The sequence below is a fragment of the Suricata suricatta genome, chromosome 4 (genome assembly GCF_006229205.1).
Source record: "Suricata suricatta isolate VVHF042 chromosome 4, meerkat_22Aug2017_6uvM2_HiC, whole genome shotgun sequence".
NCBI lineage: Eukaryota > Metazoa > Chordata > Mammalia > Carnivora > Herpestidae > Suricata > Suricata suricatta.
The window spans coordinates 50,214,801-50,232,594 of record NC_043703.1 but is presented as its reverse complement, the minus strand read 5'-3'; the positions used below and the strand labels follow the sequence as shown (position 1 = coordinate 50,232,594).

Genomic DNA, 17,794 nt, shown 5'->3' with positions numbered 1-17,794 from the left:
GAGTTGGGGAGAGAGAGGGACACAAAACCTGAGAGACTATTGAATACTGAAAACAAACCGAGAGTTGAAGGGGAAGGGGGGAAAAGAGGTGGTGGTGATGGAGGAGGGCACTTGTGGGGAAGAGCACTGGGTGTTGTATGGAAACCAATTTGACAATAAACTATTTATTAAATAATAATAATAATTACCCTTCATTTTAAAATTCTTCTCCCACTTGTTTCCAACTTAAGACTTTTGTTTATGATTAGGGAATTTTTACTGTTGTTGAATATCATTTTAATTTGTGTTTAATTGAGCAAAATATTGATAAAATTGTCTGCTTTGAATAGGTACTATTACCAAAGGGGTATTCTGGCAAAAGTAGAAGGACAGCGCTTGGTGTATCAGTTCAAGGAAATGCCAAAAGATCTTATTTATATAGATGATGAGGATGCAGGCTCCAGCATCGAGTCTTCAGATCCATCCCTGTCTTCAACAACCACTTCAAGTAGGAGCCACGCAAGCAGATCGAGAGTATCCTCAAGTCCAGGAATAAAAGGAGGAGTCACTACAGTTTTAAAGCCGGGAAATCCTAAAGCTACAAAACCCAAAGATCCTGCGGAAGCTGCACAGCCATCGGAAGTTCTGAAGACAGTGCAGCCCACGCAGTCTCCGTATCCTACCCAGCTCTTCCGGACTATTCACGTGGTACAGCCAGTACAAGCTGTCCCAGAAGGAGAAGCCGCCGTAACCAGTAGCATGCAGGACGAAACATTAAATTCTTCTGTTCAGAGTATTAGGTGAGAAAACTATAAAATTATCAATGCATTTCATCATGTGATGTTTCTGACCAGAGCTATTATTAGTTAAATATTTTAGGATTCAGAAGTGAGAATAAAAATTATATTGATTTGAAGCTAGAAATCTTATTCAACAGATTGTTTTCAGCAGTAGTATATATTACATCAGTCCTCTGATTTTATCAGTGATTCCTTATTTTTAAACTTTGACATTACTTGATGTTATTCTATTAAATCTAGTCTACTGTACCTTTGTACAGTTGGATTGATCATACAAGAAGCAATCCACATATTAGAAAATCCAGAGAATGGTTTCAGATCTTCTTTTCAAAGGCAGAAGCTGTAAAAATTCAACATAAATTGACAATCATGACCTTCTGGAATGCAGTGAGTTCCAAGAAATAACATTATTTTTCAGAAAGATCCTATCATGGAGCAGTTCTGAAGTTCAAAGAGGTAGGGAGGCCAAGAATCTAAGGTCTTCTTTTTCGAAATTTTAGAAGTTGGAAAAATGGGTTTTTAGCAATCAAATAAAATTTGTCACATAGCCCTGAGAAAGATACGAAACAACAAATTGACCAAGAAAACCCTATCTGCTTTAGACTGGTCTTTTGCAGCATTTGGAACTGGTCTCACTGATATAGAATGGGTAAAAAAGAGGAAGGCAGAAAATTAGATGGACATTTGCAATATTCTTTTTTTTTCTACCATACTGAATTTCCAGAATGTGAATTACAGTAAAATATAGGATCCCATCAAAATGCAATAAAAATGATTCTTTTCATTAGCTAACTTCAGTCTTAACATTTGTGTATTCCTGGTTAAAAACGCTGGGTTTTTTCAGTTGATTTTGAAGTAGGAAGCATTACCCAGAATCAAGACAGAGTTAGATGTTTCAGTCTTCCATGTATGGTCCATTTAAAGTTTAGGCATTATGAATTGACTTGCAAGGAGTATAAAGGTTACATTTTAATTGGATAGGAAGGATCAGTCTTCTACTGTTCTTATTAAAGCAGTCCTTATTTCCCTGTCTGTTTTCCTTTTAATGTTTCATTTTCCTCTAGGTCCTGTTGGTTTTGTGTGATAACTGAGTATCTAATTGGAAGTACATGATTCCTCCCATTGGTTCCTAGGTTCTTTGTCATCTTCTCATTGTGTGTATTTGTGTTGATAGGAAACATACAATGTCCATAAGCTAATCACTAAGACTCCCTTCTTGGAGTGATTCAGTTATTTTTTATCATCTGTAATCAGTTTGCTTTTTCTACACTTTGAGAATAAAAACAGATCCCCCCCACTTTGCAATAAAAAGTCCATATAACTCTGGCTCTGAAGGATATTAAATTGTGATATTGTATTGGATACTTTATTACTCTGTCAATTTCTGAATAATACTCAGTGCCAGATATTAAAACACTGTAATTACACTCTCTTTCCATGATTTGCAAACTCTCTTTTCGGAATTGTCATTTTCAAGGTCCCTGATTGTTCTGTGGACTCCCTGCCTGTTTCCTGCCTCCAGTATTTTTTTCTCTGGAGTCCAACCTATATAAGACTACTAGTGACAGTTTGCTATGCTGCCTTCTTGCAACTTTTGTTAGATCCATGTTGCACACAGAGCGCAGTCACATTTCTGGAGCTCCCGCTACCAGCTCTCACTCTGTTCATGACGCCCTCCTTGCCTTCCAGCTAAAGCAGACTGCTTGTGCAGTTCCCTCAGTCTGCACCTGAGCCAGGTGTGGCAGACCCGAACCAGGTGTGCCAGGTGACTTTAATGCTCAAGTCTTCCTCTGTATGTAAACCTGCAGGAGCCACGTTTTATTCATTGTCTCTTGCCTACCAGTCAACATAGTGTCTAGCACATAACACCCTGATAGATTTTATTTTGAAGTAGTGTATATATTCATTCTTTATCTGCTCTCAGAGTGATGAGTTCTCTGAGTGGACTGCTTATATAATGAAGAAATAAGAAATTTTAACTTTTCAAAGTTTAAAATATACTTCCTCATTGAAGAAATCATTTTACATTTATATGTATGTATATACACACTTTTTTTTATATATATATACACACATTCTTAATCATTCCTTTGACTTTAAAAAAAATTGTTCTCACATTTGGTTATATCTTTTATTTGTATCTCCCAAAAACCCTACTTATTTTAAAGCACTTAAACCTCTAATGGAATGCATTTTATTTCCTGAAATTACTGAATATGTTAAGGCCAAAGTTAGTGAATAATGAATATAATTACTCAGGTTTCTTTTCCATTATGTAGAAAGAATAAGTGTTAAATAAATTTCAAGCAAATTGTACATATTACTTTGAAATTTTAATGCATTATTAGAATCATTTTTATTAGATTAATTGCTTATTTAGTGATTTATTTTTTATTTGTATTTTTAATAATTACCCAAACCTTTCAATATGAAAATTTCAGAATATCAACAGGTTGAAATAGTACAATGAACACCTACTTAAATCCACCTAGATTCACAATTGATAGCATCTCGCTTTATTTGTTTTCTCTCTTATTTATACATTTTTTGCTCTTTGGCTATTTGTCAAGTAGGTGGACATCATTATGACATTTTATTCCTAAGCATTTCAATATACAGGTCTTAAGTATAGAGAGGTTTTCCTAAATAACCATCATGTTATTACTCTTAAGTAAAATATCACTAGTTTGGCTATATTTTTCTTACTTTTATAACTACTTATTAATAAAAGCAAAGACCATTTAAAGATCTTTATAGTTAAGAGAAAATGAAATATATATGATTTGAAATGAGATTATTCAATTAATATATCAACAAGAACTGACACTTTCAAAGCACTCTCTATTTCACACTTTCCATATATTAATATCTAATATCCTCACTGATCAATGAGATACAGGTAATATTATTCCTATTTTACAGATGAGGAAACCAAGGCAAGGAGAGGCCAAGGAGCCTGGTCACATCTAGTAAGTGGTGGAGACAGTGTTTTTAATGCACGAAGTTTAGTCCAAAGCAGTGAGCTTTTGATTTGTCACCCTGCCTGTTGATTCACATGACTCTCGTGAATTACCAGTTATTTACAATGAAGTTGCAACATGTTTTTTCTTTTCTCAGTTTTTCCTTTGCTCATATCTTTTTATCTCACATAATTGCATGTATCTATGTTGAAATCTATTAAGCTTTTCTAAATTATTTATGGTATATCTGCTCCATTTTTTACAGATTTTAATTTTGACTCTGGCTTCATGTTATTTAAAGAAACAACTACAATAAAAGTAAACCTCTGGTAAAACATTTTCCTGAAATTGTCCCTTGGTAAATTTGTAAGTCCATGATACCTACCTAGCATAACTTCTTTCTCTATAATACTTAACTCAAGCACTAGTAGTTTGTCTTAGATTCTTTTAAATAAATTAGCCTCTAAAAATGTACAATGTGCAAATTACCTTTAAAGCAAAGTAATGGAGTAGAAAGAATGTAGGTGTAAGTTTCCAGCCTTTCAACCTTGTCAGTTATTAGATGTGACATTGAATTGGATTAACTAACTATTCTGAGTCTGTTTCCTCATCTCTAAAATAAAGGTGATTGTACCAGTTAATGGTGTTACAGGTGATCATAACAGTTAAATGACACTTCCTGACATCTGAGCAGATATGCAATAAAGACTGAATGTTACATTGTATATCTTTCTTAGTCTCAGAAAGTTTGAGGAATTTTTAAATTACCAATATTGTACCAGTGGTTACAAGCAGTGTAGGAAATTTTATAAAGTAGTGAACTGTAACATAACCTTTGTTATATCATATAACCAGACACAACTGACAGTTTAATCATTAACAAGAAAAAAAGTAATTAAAATTTTTTGTGGTTGGGAAAAGGCTGTATGACATTTTACCTTTAATCTCTGAATTTTTGTTTTAGTAAAAATCACTTATTTTAGAATTTGTTCAAATAAGCCAGTATGTTTACATTGTAGATATTATAAATGAGTATATATATTTTCTGGCAGAGGACAGTCAGGTGTTTTGAGAGAAGGATCTTTTTTTAGTTTGGACAAAAGCATTGAAAGTCTAGTGGTAGCCCTGATTATCAATATGGAGAATTTCCAAGTACGTTATTGCTTGTGCCACACCTGAGGGAGGAAAAGAGGAGGGAGGGGTTGTGTATTAAAGGTGTGTAACTCCCCACAGTTTAGAGATAGAATAGACAGTATTCATCTTTAGCTGAATTTATTAGGGACTGAAAAAGTGGCGGTGTGTTGTAATGGTCAAGCATAGAGGCCTTGCAGCCACTTGGCTTCTTCTATAGCTGGTCACCTTATGCAAGCCGTTCACTGTTTGTGCATTGATTTTTTATATGTAAAATGGGGATAATAGAACTTACAGGGTGGCAAGACTGTACATATTTATAGATACTATCTGTGTGCTTACTGTATGCCATGTACTGTCTTATCTTTATGTACATGGTGATGAACTCTTGTCATGGGAAGCCCTTTAAGAAATGGTATCTGGCTATAGGGTCAGGTAGCATACCCAGGCTCAGATTCTACACAAGATAACTCTGATTCAGGTAAGCAAGGGGAAGAAGGAGGAACAGTGTATTTTGGAAAAGCTCCCTGGATCCCAAAGTTGTTCTGTATTCTTCCAACTCTTTCTTGCCTACCTAATAATATCAGTATATCTGGCCTTTATTTCTAGTCATACCCTGCCCGCCTATTAAATCTTCATTACCCAGCTCATATTCTCTTCTAGCTCTGTCCTTCAAAGGAGCTGCCAACATCCTCCTCTAGACTAATCATAACAGAGGTGATTTGGTTGGAATCTGATCTTGGAAATCAGAATCCTACCAGAGTGGGTAGGATCTAGTCATCCTGTGTCTTTCTACTTGCTTTGAACTTCTCTTAATTTGCACTGAATTTTCTTTTCATATGTCTACCTTGTTTTCTCCGGAATTGTTTCTAACATACATAACAAGCCACATAACTGTAACTTATAAAATTTGCTTTTAATAATCTGTGTGCAATGATTAACATTTGGATTATGGGGACCAATCTAGCTGTTGACCATTTGAAGTAGCAGTCATCTGTCTTTCATATAACAGCTTCACAGAATTAACAGGAAATTGTTGAGATCCAGATGCTGAGTTTTTCAACTGCGTTTGTTTTATATTAACAGTGGCCATAACAATAATTTTCACACCAGTGAGCTTTTAAAATTGGATTGACTCACAATATCATTTATAAATCTCTTCAATGAAGGGGATTAACAACCTTATGTAAACTTGATGTACATTAAAGGATTTTATCTTAAATTGTAGCTTTATGGCTAAAATTTGTGAAGATTATTTGAGCTGAGAAAACTGCTAAAACATGTTTCCCTTTATTTTTGCCAAAGCTTGCCCTTATTGTTTTCTCTCTCTGCTAGCCTAAAGAACCTTCATCAGTTAATTATATTCATGACTTGTTTTATGTAATATGATACAAACTGTGAACTATTAAATTTCTTCTCACAGTTCTGTTTCATATACCTTCAAGACTGAGGCGTTTTTGTTTAATTGAGCATTTTTCCTCTATAAAAACGGGTTGAAAACAATTACAGTCATATGAAATCTGGTAATTGTGGATGAACATGTTGATGACATTATCCCTCAAGTATTAAAAATAATAAGTAAATCCAATACATTTGTTTTAAAATTCCTAATTATCTTGGGGTGATGGGGTGGCTCAGTTAGTTAAGCATCCAAATCTTGATTTCAGCTCAGGTCATGATCTGATGGTTTAGGTGTTCAAGCCCCATGTCTGGCTCAGCGCTGACAGCCTGGAGCCTGCTTGGGGTTCTCTGTCTCCATCTCTCTCTCTGCCCCTCCCTGCTCATTCTCATTCTCTCTCTCTCCCTTGCCCTCTCTCTCAAAAATAAATAAACTTAAAAAAAATAATGAAATTCCTAATTTTCTTTTACTTCTTTGCCAAGCATTTTGATATCCTCCTCCTTCCCCAGCAAATTGCTTCCCCATTTGTGTTAATGTGTACTTTGTACAGACTTTCTTTTTTCCATCAGATAGTATCATAGTTAATGGCCTCAGAGGTTTTTGGGGGGCATTCCATTATAATACAGGGTCTATACAGTGTTTTTGTTGTGTTGAAAATATGGGAAGTAGCATTTGAAATATATAATTCATATTTTGTCAAAATGACTTGTCAGATGTTAAAGTTTTCAATGATGTAGAATGTGCTGATTTTCTTACTTTTATCTCATAATCTCAATAGGACTATACAGGCTCCAACCCAAGTTCCAGTGGTTGTGTCTCCTGGGAATCAGCATTTGCATACAGTAACACTCCAGACAGTGCCAATCACAACAGTGATAGCCAGCACAGATCCATCATCGGGTGCTGGGTCTCAGAAATTTATTTTACAAGCCATTCCGTCCTCACAGCCCATGACAGTACTGAAGGAGAATGTCATGCTGCAGTCACAGAAGCCAGGCTCCCCGCCTTCAATTGTCTTGAGCCCTGCCCATGTACAGCAGGTTCTTACTAGCAATGTTCAGTCCATTTGCAATGGAACCGTCAGTGTGGCTTCATCTCCGTCCTTCAGTGCTACTACTCCTGTGGTGACCTTTTCTCCTCGAAGTTCACAACTTGTTGCTCACCCACCTGGCACCGTAATCACTTCGGTTATCAAAGCTCAAGAAACAAAAACTCTTATACAGGAAGTGGAGAAAAAGGAAGTTGAAGATCATTTGAAAGAAGACCTTGAGAAGACTGAGCAACAGCCACAGCCATACGTGATGGTGGTGTCCAATTCCAATGGGTTTGCCTCTCAGGTAGCTGTGAAACAAAATGAATTGCTGGAACCCAACTCTTTTTAATTAATATACCAAAGGAATTCTGGATGGTTGTTTTTTAATTGAACATTTCCAGTTGTATGCAAACTATCTGATTGATTCTAAGATCAGTTCTACAGAAGTTCCTAATTTTGTAGTTAATCGTTAAAAATATTAATTTAGAGTTAATTTTGACTTTGTTAGATGAGGGAGGGTACTCAAGTGCTTCTCTTTGTTCTCCAAATGTTTCAGAATTCAATTGTGAAGGAACAGGCATTTTATACTATGAAGACATTCTTTTCAGATTTTTTTTCAGTTGCTATACCATAAACGTTTTTAAAGTTTCTTTTTTAATTTTACATGGTATTAGTTTTTCTGATTTTTTTGTAAATACAGTACTTAAATATAAGGCAACAGGAAATTTATATAGGAACTATTTTCATTCCACTTCTGTAAGTTAAAGTCTTGACTCTTTCAAATGCGAGACACCTATTTTCTATGTTAAAATTATGATTTCACTTAGATTGACTTTAGTTGGTTGCACTGTATAAGGAACTATGAAGATGTAGAAAATAACATTAAATACTAAAAATTGCCCATGATACGGCTGAACTTTTTTCAGAAGCAGGATAGTATAAAAGCATCAGCCTAAGAGTGGCTCTCCTGTTGACTAGTTTGTAACATTGGGCAAAGCCACTGGATCTTTTTTTGGGCCTCAGTTCTCTCATAAAAGGAAGGGATGTGTTGGATTAGACAAGATGATCTCCAGCCTCCTTTCTGGTTCTAAATTTGATGATCCGAGCTCCTGTATCTTAAAGTTACATCAACTAAAGCATCATCAGCTTATTTCTTAATGTAAAAATGGCTAACCTATTGCAGAAAAATAAGGGGCCCTACAGCCTACAAAATTCATTCATCTGTTATCTGTAAGATCTGCTATGAATCTGAATCCTTCCCAAATACTGTGTTCATTAACTCTTTAGGCCTCTGTGTACCATAGCCCGTCAGTAAACTTACACTGGTGAGTGCTAAATGATGTGCTGCCATTCTGAAAGAGTCCAGGCTCTTTCTTTAAGGGCCCAGAAAGCAGCCATGCCATGGGCTCCTCTGGCTGAGTAGTCAGTTGCTATAAAAGCATAATTGCTTTATATTTTGGATCATTTTTTATTGGGAGTGGGGGGGTTGCATACAAAGATAATATACATATATATCTAAGTCTCAGAAATGGAATAGTTTTTAGATTACTTTTCAACTGTAAATAATGTACATTTAATTTCACAAGAAAAAATGTTTTCTGCAAATTTTCTAGTACAGCAAAGGAGAAATTTTTGTAGATGAAAAAAATCATGTTTAGAGGTCTCTTGTTCTATGTTTTCATACTACAGTGAATTTGTATTTAAACAAATTTAAATTTTGGAAGCCTCTAAATGTTTTTGTATCTTTAATTGGTTTATTGTTAAATAAATCATGTAAAAATTCTCAGTGTTTGTGTTTTCAAGCAAATATTTCTTAAGAACAAGTGTACAGAAAATGTTGCTAGTATTTGCAGTGTTATTAAGTGTTCATATGGTAAGCTCCATTGGTCAGATTAGAATTGCAGACGCATTTCCTCCTCTTTCCTTTCTGGTCTGCCAGACGGCAGCTTCCACACAGCACACAACGGATTGCCAAGCTCCAGAAATTAGAAAACAATAAAATGTTCTTAGCAATAATATTCAACACACTTTAAAAAATAAGTTTTCTAATTAGAAATTAGATCAGTTAATTGTTAAACTTGGAAAACAGAGAACCAGGAAAAGAAATTTTAAATCTCAATGCAATAACCCTGTACACAGTAGTAACTTATACACTTACTCATTTTGTCATGTGAGTTAATGTTCTTCAAAAATAGGATTTTAAAAGGAGCATTTTAGTCTCTGAAATCAGGAATGCAGTGAAAAATTTGAAGAGGCTAAATTTCCCCCAGTTTGCTACCCTTAGTTCATACCCTCTTTGTCTTTTTTCATGACTGCATTCTTTACCAAACCTTGTATAAAACACTTGGCTTAAGCATTTCTTTGAATCTTCATTTCCATATGAAGGCTCCTATGTCATGTAAAACATTAAAATACATAGGTATGCTTTCCTTCTTTAAATTATCTTTGTCAGTTTGATTTTTAGGCCCAGCTAAACACCCTAAGAGAGTCATGGAAAAGTTCTTTCTCTTCTAAAACTCTTTCTAGCTGTGCATCCCCTAATACAATCTCGTCGTAGTGACCTTCTGAACAAGAGCATAGCTCTCACTCGGTACTTGGCCTGTGAAGTTACTCTCACTGTCCTAACCTAAAAACCGGATGCTTTCCTCACTTCCCATTCATTCTTTAATCATCTGTAGTATTGTACTTGCTGTCTCTATTACCTTGAAATGACTGTTTAAAGGTCCCTAACTAGCAGTTAATTTCCATATTGCCAGATTTCTGTCCTTATCTTCTTTGATCTTTCCAACATTTAACCTTTTATAACTCACTATTTTTTTTCAAGAAACATCTTTTTTTTTTAACTTGAGAGAGAGAGTGTGTGTGAGGAGGAGGAGGAGAGGGAGAGAGAATCTTAATCAGGCTCCATGCTCACTCAGTATGGAGCCCAACACAGGGCTTGATCCCACAACCCTGGGAATATGACCTGAACTGAAATCAAGAGCTGGAGGCTCAACCAACTGAGCCACCCAGGTGCCCCAACTCACTCTTAAAGTTCTCTATCACTTTCACTGTTTTTAAAGTTTTATTTTTTATTTAAAAAGATTTTTTAATGTTTAGTCCAATTTTATTATGTAGAATCCTTCAGTGATGAACCCTTCCTTACTGTCCTCAGACAGAGTTGATGCCATGCATGGTCTTACCTCTTCTTGGTCCCACCAGCCTTATCTTCAAATATTACTCTCCAAATCCTGTCAGTTCGGATTGGGATGCTTTCAATTGCATGAAACAAAAGCCCAATTCAAAATTATTAAATAGTACAAAGTAAGAAGTTTGAAGTTAGGTTTCCAGGTTAGTTACTTCAGGAACTTAGGGGTGACAGTGAGCAACCATGTTTCTTCCCTCTCTGCTTTCCCATCCTCAACATTTTGCTTTAGTTTCCAGGATGGCTTCTGCTGTACTTGCCAGATAGCTGCAGTCATTCCTTCTAGGTTTCCGTTTGTCAGTCAGAAAGGATCTTTCCCAGAATACCCTGAACAGCCATCTCTTCAGAGCTCGTTGGCTAGATGTGTCATATACCCCTTCCTAAGCCAATTGCTGGCCAAGAAAGTAGGAACATACAGGAGAATGATGTGTCCTAGTATCACACACATCCTTCTCTCTTTATAGACACTTTAAAAAATGCTCATGCCTACATTAAACGTGTATTTCTTTCCCAAAGAGAGATCAAAGTTCTATCCAGGTACCTGATCCAGTTTTATGACTGGGATGTTCGGGATGATGTGCATCCTCAGCTGTGTGTCCCTGATTTCTTGTCTTCCACAGGCATGTCTAATATGAACACACAGAGTACTCACTCCAGGGGCAGCTTCAGGACACACTGTCCGATGGTCTAAGTTTGATGCCCTGTCCCAGGGTCACCATTTTCCCATCTTGGAATAGTTGTGTCCTCAGTGCCTTTCGTCCTGCCTTTTATACATACCTGGTCAGTTATACATACCAGGATCAGTTCTGGAGAATTCCACTTCCAAATACCAAATTGTCTGCCAGTTTGAGTTCCTGGTCGCTAGCAACAAGAGATGGATTCTGGTGTTCAGCATAAAGAAATTTTATTAGAAGAATTTTGTATAGTTCATTGAATAGACAAAAGGACTAGAGAGTTGGAGTTAACTGAGTCAAACAGCTAGGAATAAATTGCATAACTGGTTTAGTGGGGAAATTGTAGCCACTGTTGCCAAGCACTAAACTCAGCTTTGTATCACTGTCTCTGCTGCCCCAGGAATTTGATCTTTATACAAGATGCCCTACTGCATCTAGGGGCACCTGGGTGGTTCAGTCTGTTGAGCATCCAACTTCGGCTCAGGTCATGATATCGTGGCTTGTGAGTTTGAGCACGGCATGGGCTCTCTGCTGTCAATGTGGAGCTTGCTTCAGATCCTCTCTCTCTCTCTTTCTCTCAAAAATAAAAATAAAGAAGAGGGGCACCTGGGTGGCTCAATCTTTTAAGCATCCAACTTTGGCTCAGGTCATGATCTCACAGTCCATGAGTTGAAAACCCATGTCCAGCCCTGTGCTGACAGCCTGGAGCCTGCTTAGGATTCTGTGTCTCCCTCTCTCTGCCTCTCCCCGACTCACTCTCTCTCTCAAAAATAAACATTTAAAAAATAGCTTATGGAGCTATAATTGACATACAATAAATTGCACATGTTTAAAGAGTATAAACTCATGAAACCATCACAATAATCAAATAGTGAACCCACACACCATTTGGTGAACATTATCCTAAAAGGTACTGTGCCTCTTTGTAACTACTCCCTTCTTGCCTGTTCCACGTCCAGTGGACCACTGATCTGCTTTCTGTCACCACAGATAATATTGGTTTGTGTTTTCTAGGATTTTATATAAATGGAATCATAAAGTATATACTATTTTTTGTCTAGCTTTTTTCACTTAGCATAATTGAGATCCATCCATGTTGTGTATCATTTTACCATTCCTTTTATAACTAATATTCCATTACATAGATACATTGTAGTTTGTTTATCCATTCACCTGTGGTTGGACATTTGGGTTTCTAGTTTTCAGCTATTACCATTAAAGCTGCTATGAATATGCCTGAACAAACTTTTATTTGGACACACTTTATTTCTTGCATAAATACCTAGGAGGGTGTCTGGCTGGGTCATGTGACAGTTGTGCCATTTTACATTCACACCAGCAGAGCATGAGTGTTCCATTTGTACTATCCACGTAGTCTCCAACACGGTTGGTCTTTTATATTTTAGCCATTTTAATGGGTGTATAGTGGTATCTCATTGTGGTTTAATTTACATCTCTTTAATGATGTTGATTTTGAGCATCTTTTTTAAATGTTTATTTTTGAGAGAGAGTGTGTGTGAGTAGGGGAGGGGCAGAGAGGGAGACAGAGAGAGACACACACACAGAATCCAAAGCAGGCCTCAGGCTCTGAGCTTTCAGCACAGAACCTGACACAGGGCTCAAATCCATGACCCACGAACCATAAGATCATGAGCTGAGCCAAAGTTGGATGCTTAACCGACTGAGCCACCCAGGCGTCCCTGATTTTGAGCATCTTTTGATGTGCTCATGTGACATACATATATCTTCTTTGATGAAATGATTGTTAAAAAATTTTTTGCCCATTAAAAATTCTGTTGCTTTCTTATTACTGAGTTTTGAGATCTCTTTATAAATTCTGGATGCAAGTTCTTCATCAGTTATATGAATGGCAAGTATTTTTAAGAAACCTTTTAATTTTGGTAAGTTCTAAATTATCAACTTCTTCCTAAGGGTCATGCTTATGGTGTCATGTCTAAGAAGTCTTTGCCTAATCCAAAGTCACTGAGATTTTTATAGAAGAAAACTTCTATAAGTTTTATAGTTTTAAGTTTTACATTTGGTCCATGCTCCATTTTGAGTTCATTTCTATAGATGATGCAAGGTATGTATTGGAAGTTCACTGTTTTGCTTTTGTATATTCAGTTTGTTGAAAACACTGTCCCTTTCCATTGAAAAGTCTGAAAAGACTATCCCTTTCAAATATCTGCCCTGAATTATCTTTGGACTTTTGTTGAAAATCACTTGTCCATATATGTACAGGTGAATGTATGGACTCTATTCTGTTCTATTGATCTAGTTTGGTGTGTTGAAATCAGTAGTGATAGTTCTCCAACTTTGTTATTTTTCAAAGTTGATTTAACTGTTCTAATTTTGTATTTCCATTTGAATTTGCAGACTTGGTTTCTCAACTGAAACAGATTTTTCTGTTTGGGAAAATGCCTTTGGGATTTTGATTGGGATCATGTTGAACCCATTGATCAATTTGTGAAGAACTGACACTGTAACAATATTGAGTCTCCAAAGATGCATCTCCATTTGTTTAGGTGTTAACTTCTCTCAGCAATGTTTCATAATTCTCAATGTATACTTTTTACATATCCTTTGTCAGACTTATTTTCCAGTATTTCATATTTTGACACTATTGTAAATGTCATAAATTTCAAATTCTGACTGTTGCTGATTTTGTTTCTAATTTTTATCCCCTATTTATTGAGGCATGAAGGGTAGAAATCTTATGTGTACAACTCAATAAAGTTTTACATCAATATATCGGTGTAATTGCCACCTAGATCAAGATATGTAACATTTCCAGTACCCAAGAAGTTTCCCTCATGGCTCTTCTCAGCCAGGAGATCACTTTCTGGTCTCCCTCAGAATAGTTTTTATCTTCATATAAATGGAATCAATCAGGATGTACCCTGGCTCGCTTCTTTGACTCAACATTATGTATGTGAGGTTCCTACATTTTGTTTTATGTATCTCGGAATTCACTAATCATTGTTCCATAGTATTTTTCTCCTATCAAAGGACATTTATTTCCATTTTTTCTTGTGACTAATGCTGGAATCAATATTCTTGTATGGAAACTAGGTACTCTTTTCCCTTGGGGATATGCCCAGTGGTAGAATTTTTGGGTGATAGGGTATATGTATGACTAGCTTTAGTAGATAGTGTCAAAAGTTTTCTAGGGGCGCCTGGCTGTGGAGCATGTAACTCTTGATCTTGGAGTTATAATTCGAGCCCCATGTTAGGGTGTAGAGATTAGTTTTAAAAAATCTTAAAAAAAAATAAATAAAAGGTTCTCTAAAGTAATTACACCAATTTATACTCCCACTAGCAATATACACAAGTTATAGGTGCTCCATATCCTTGCCTAGGCTTGGTATTGGAATTCCTTTTAAACAGTTCTGGTGAGTGTTTAGTACCAAAGTATGACTTTAGTGTCAATATAGCTATTGATGTAGAACTTTTTTTCCTATGCATATTGGCCATTTAGAGAATATTTGAAAATCAACCAAAGTAATTCACTTTAAAGAAAAAATAGATATGAACATTTCAATAAAGGCAGGAAAAGCATATGCTCTTGAATGCCCTCCCCTGATGTTATAGCCAAGAGAGAAAGTCCATTATCACTATTCTATTCAACACTATACGAGACGTACCAGCCAGTGAAAGACAGCAAGAAAAAGAAATGAATGGTATAATCATTTCACAAGACCTTAAACAATCTTTATTCATAGATGAAAAATTATAATCCTAGAAATTCTAAAAGCACCTACAAGGTATTTGAAATATAAGGTCAATATGTAAAAATCAATACTGTTTCTATGTATCAATAACAAAGAAGTAGAATATAAGATTTTTATTTTTTTAACGTTTTTTTTTTTTTTTATGAGAGAGAGAGAGAGAGAGAGCACGCGCAAGTTGGAAAAGGACAGAGAGAAAGTGAGACACAGAATCCGAAGCAGGCTCCAGGCTCTGAGCTGTCAGTACACAGCAGAATGTGGGGCTCGAACTCACAAACTATGAGATCGTGATCCAAGCTGAAGTTGGACGCTTAACTGACTGAGCCACCCAGGCTCATTAAAAAAACGTTTAAAATGTCATTTAAAATAGCATTTAAAAAGCCAAATAGAGGGTCAGGGTGGCTGAGTTGGTTAAGTGTCTGACTTGATTTAGGCTCAGATCATGATCTTATAGTTTATGAGTTCCAAACGGGACTATGTGCTGATAGGTGGGAGCCCACTTGGAATTCTGTCTCCCTCTCTGCCTCTCCCCTGCTCCCACACCTGTCTCTCTCTCTCAAAATAAATAAGCTAAAAAAAAAAAAAAGCCAAATACCCAAATATAGATCTAATGAAAGATACGTGAGACCTCTACACTGAAATTTACAAAACTGTTGAGGGTAGTTAAAAGAGCACTTAAATGGAAGGTGTAAGGATGAGACTTACAACTAACTCAGTATTAAGATGTCAGTTTTCTCTTCACAGATCCACAGATCCACAGACCCAGTGCAAGGCCAATTAAAATCCCAACAGGGCATTTTTTTTAAGTTGACAAGCTCATTCTAAAATTTATAAATAAATGGAAATAAATTGTATAAGATGTATAAAATAATGGCAATACAGAGGATTTGAAATAGCCCAAGTAACCTTGAAAATTTGTAGGACCTCAAGATCTACTATAAAGCTACATCAATTATGATAGTGTAGTACTGATACAAGTAGTGTCATCTACTTGACAACAAAGGTACCTGTAAGAATTTAATGGGTGGTTCTGTCAGTTGAGTGTCCAACTCTCGATTTCTGCTCAGGTCATGATCTCATTCATGGGATCGAGACCCACATCAAGTTGTGCACTGACAGCATGGAACCTGCTCGGGATTCTCTCTCTCTCTCTCTCTGTCTGTTCCCACTTGTGCACATTCTCTCTCTCTCTCAAAAATATACAAATAAAAAATGAAAAAGAATTTAATGGGGGAAATAATAAAAAAATAAATAGTATTTTCAATAAGTAGGGCTGGGTCAATTGGATATCCATATTGGGGGAAAAGAACTTTGATCTCAGCCTCATACTTTTTTTAGAAATTAATGAGCTAAATCATAGTTCTGGATGTCAAAGCCAAATTAATAAAACATCTAGAAGAGAGCACAGAATATCCTCATGGCCTTGGAGTAGGTGAAGCCTTATTAATATGATACAAAAAGCACTGATCTTAAAAGATCAGCACACCCAGCCAGTGTTACCTCACATATTTCTGCTCTTACCTTTCTCTCCATTCCTACAATCACTGACCTATTTAAGAGAGTCACTTTGGCTTGTAACACAGCAGTTGTCGCCCAACTATTCTTTTCCCTTCTTTCTTCCATAGCACAGAGACAATAACATACTTTTAAAAATGCAAATGTGACTGTTATTGCCTGTTTAAGTTAGAAATCCTGTAATGGGTTGATTTCACATCCAAACTGCTCAGAAGACTACAGCTGTTTATGACCTGGCATTTCACCTAACTTGAATTTTGGCTCTACCAATTTTAGGGTTCACTTGATTGTTTTTCTAACACACGTTCTTGTCTGTTCAAAATCCCTTTTCCATTTCCTTCATCCACTAATTCTCATTTAGCTTTTGAGGCTGAGACTTAGGTATCGCACCTTTTAAATCCATCCTTTTACTTTATTATGGGCTAAAGTGCTTGTCCTTGCTACCATGACTATTCCCGTTCACTTTAGCATTTAAAACAGTGAATTTAAATTTCTGGAGGAGATATTTACATATGTGAATCCCAGGGTTTAGTTTAGATTTTGAATGTAGTAGACACTCAAGTTCATTTGCTTGTTTAACCTCTACTGACGCAGCTCAGTCCCACTCCCTCCTCCTTCCTTCACTCCTATTCCATGGAACGTGCTGGAAGCTTCTATCTGATCTTCGCGTGTCAAAGGACGGTAAGACAGGCTAGGACCCAAGTAGGTTGGAAACGTAAAACAGTACTGACTCAACCTTAGACGACCTTCCTCCCTTCGGTGCCTTCAAATGTAACAAGTTTTCTTCTCACTCGGGGAAGCTAGCAAAAAAAAGCTGGGTCTCTGGAGCGCTGGGTAGTGGAACAGTACATCAGCACCGGAACCAAAGTGCTTCCTTCAACCTAGCCATCTGCAAGGGCAGGACGATTTCCGGCAAGTCCCTGTCCGTTAGGATTCCCAGCGCATCAATCACAGAATCTAAGCGCAAGCCGGAACTACGCTCCCGGAAAAGACCACGAAGCAGCGAACGGCGTCACACGACACGAAAGCCTCGGCTGCCTGGGAAGCCATGATAAGAATTGTAGGGAGCTGTGGTGAAAATGGAGTCCGATGTGGCTTAATATTAATAGGGGTGCAAACTCTCCCAAACGTCACAGTTCCCTAGGGAATAACAGTATGGCACAAAGATGCTTTTGAACTACTACCCTTGAATGGTCTTATTGGAGTGCGGAGATGTGAATTGCCCACGCGTCCGTAACCATGGCTGCGAAGGGCGGGGACTGGGAGCGCAGGTCACGGGAGGGGCCTGGCCGCGAGACTCAGTCCTCCACGGTCCCAGCCCGCCCTGCGCTCGCTTTTCGTCTCCCCTCCCCCCCCGCCGCACGCTGCGTGGCTGCTCGTTGGCTACTTAG

At 37.0% G+C, this 17,794-nt stretch overlaps 1 protein-coding gene across 5 annotated transcripts in view; it reads left to right on the top strand.

Annotated features, from left to right (window-relative positions):
- Positions 1-7,965, top strand: part of ELF1 (E74 like ETS transcription factor 1) — a 109,583-nt gene extending 101,618 nt beyond the window's left edge. For all 5 annotated transcript variants that reach the window (XM_029936647.1, XM_029936645.1, XM_029936648.1 and 2 more), the window contains 2 exons: positions 330-779; positions 7,048-7,965. In XM_029936647.1, coding sequence (XP_029792507.1) covers positions 330-779; positions 7,048-7,651 — 1,054 coding nt within the window. In that variant the 3' untranslated portion in view covers positions 7,652-7,965. The remainder of the gene's footprint in view (positions 1-329; positions 780-7,047) is intronic.
- The last annotated feature ends 9,829 nt before the right edge of the window (positions 7,966-17,794 follow it).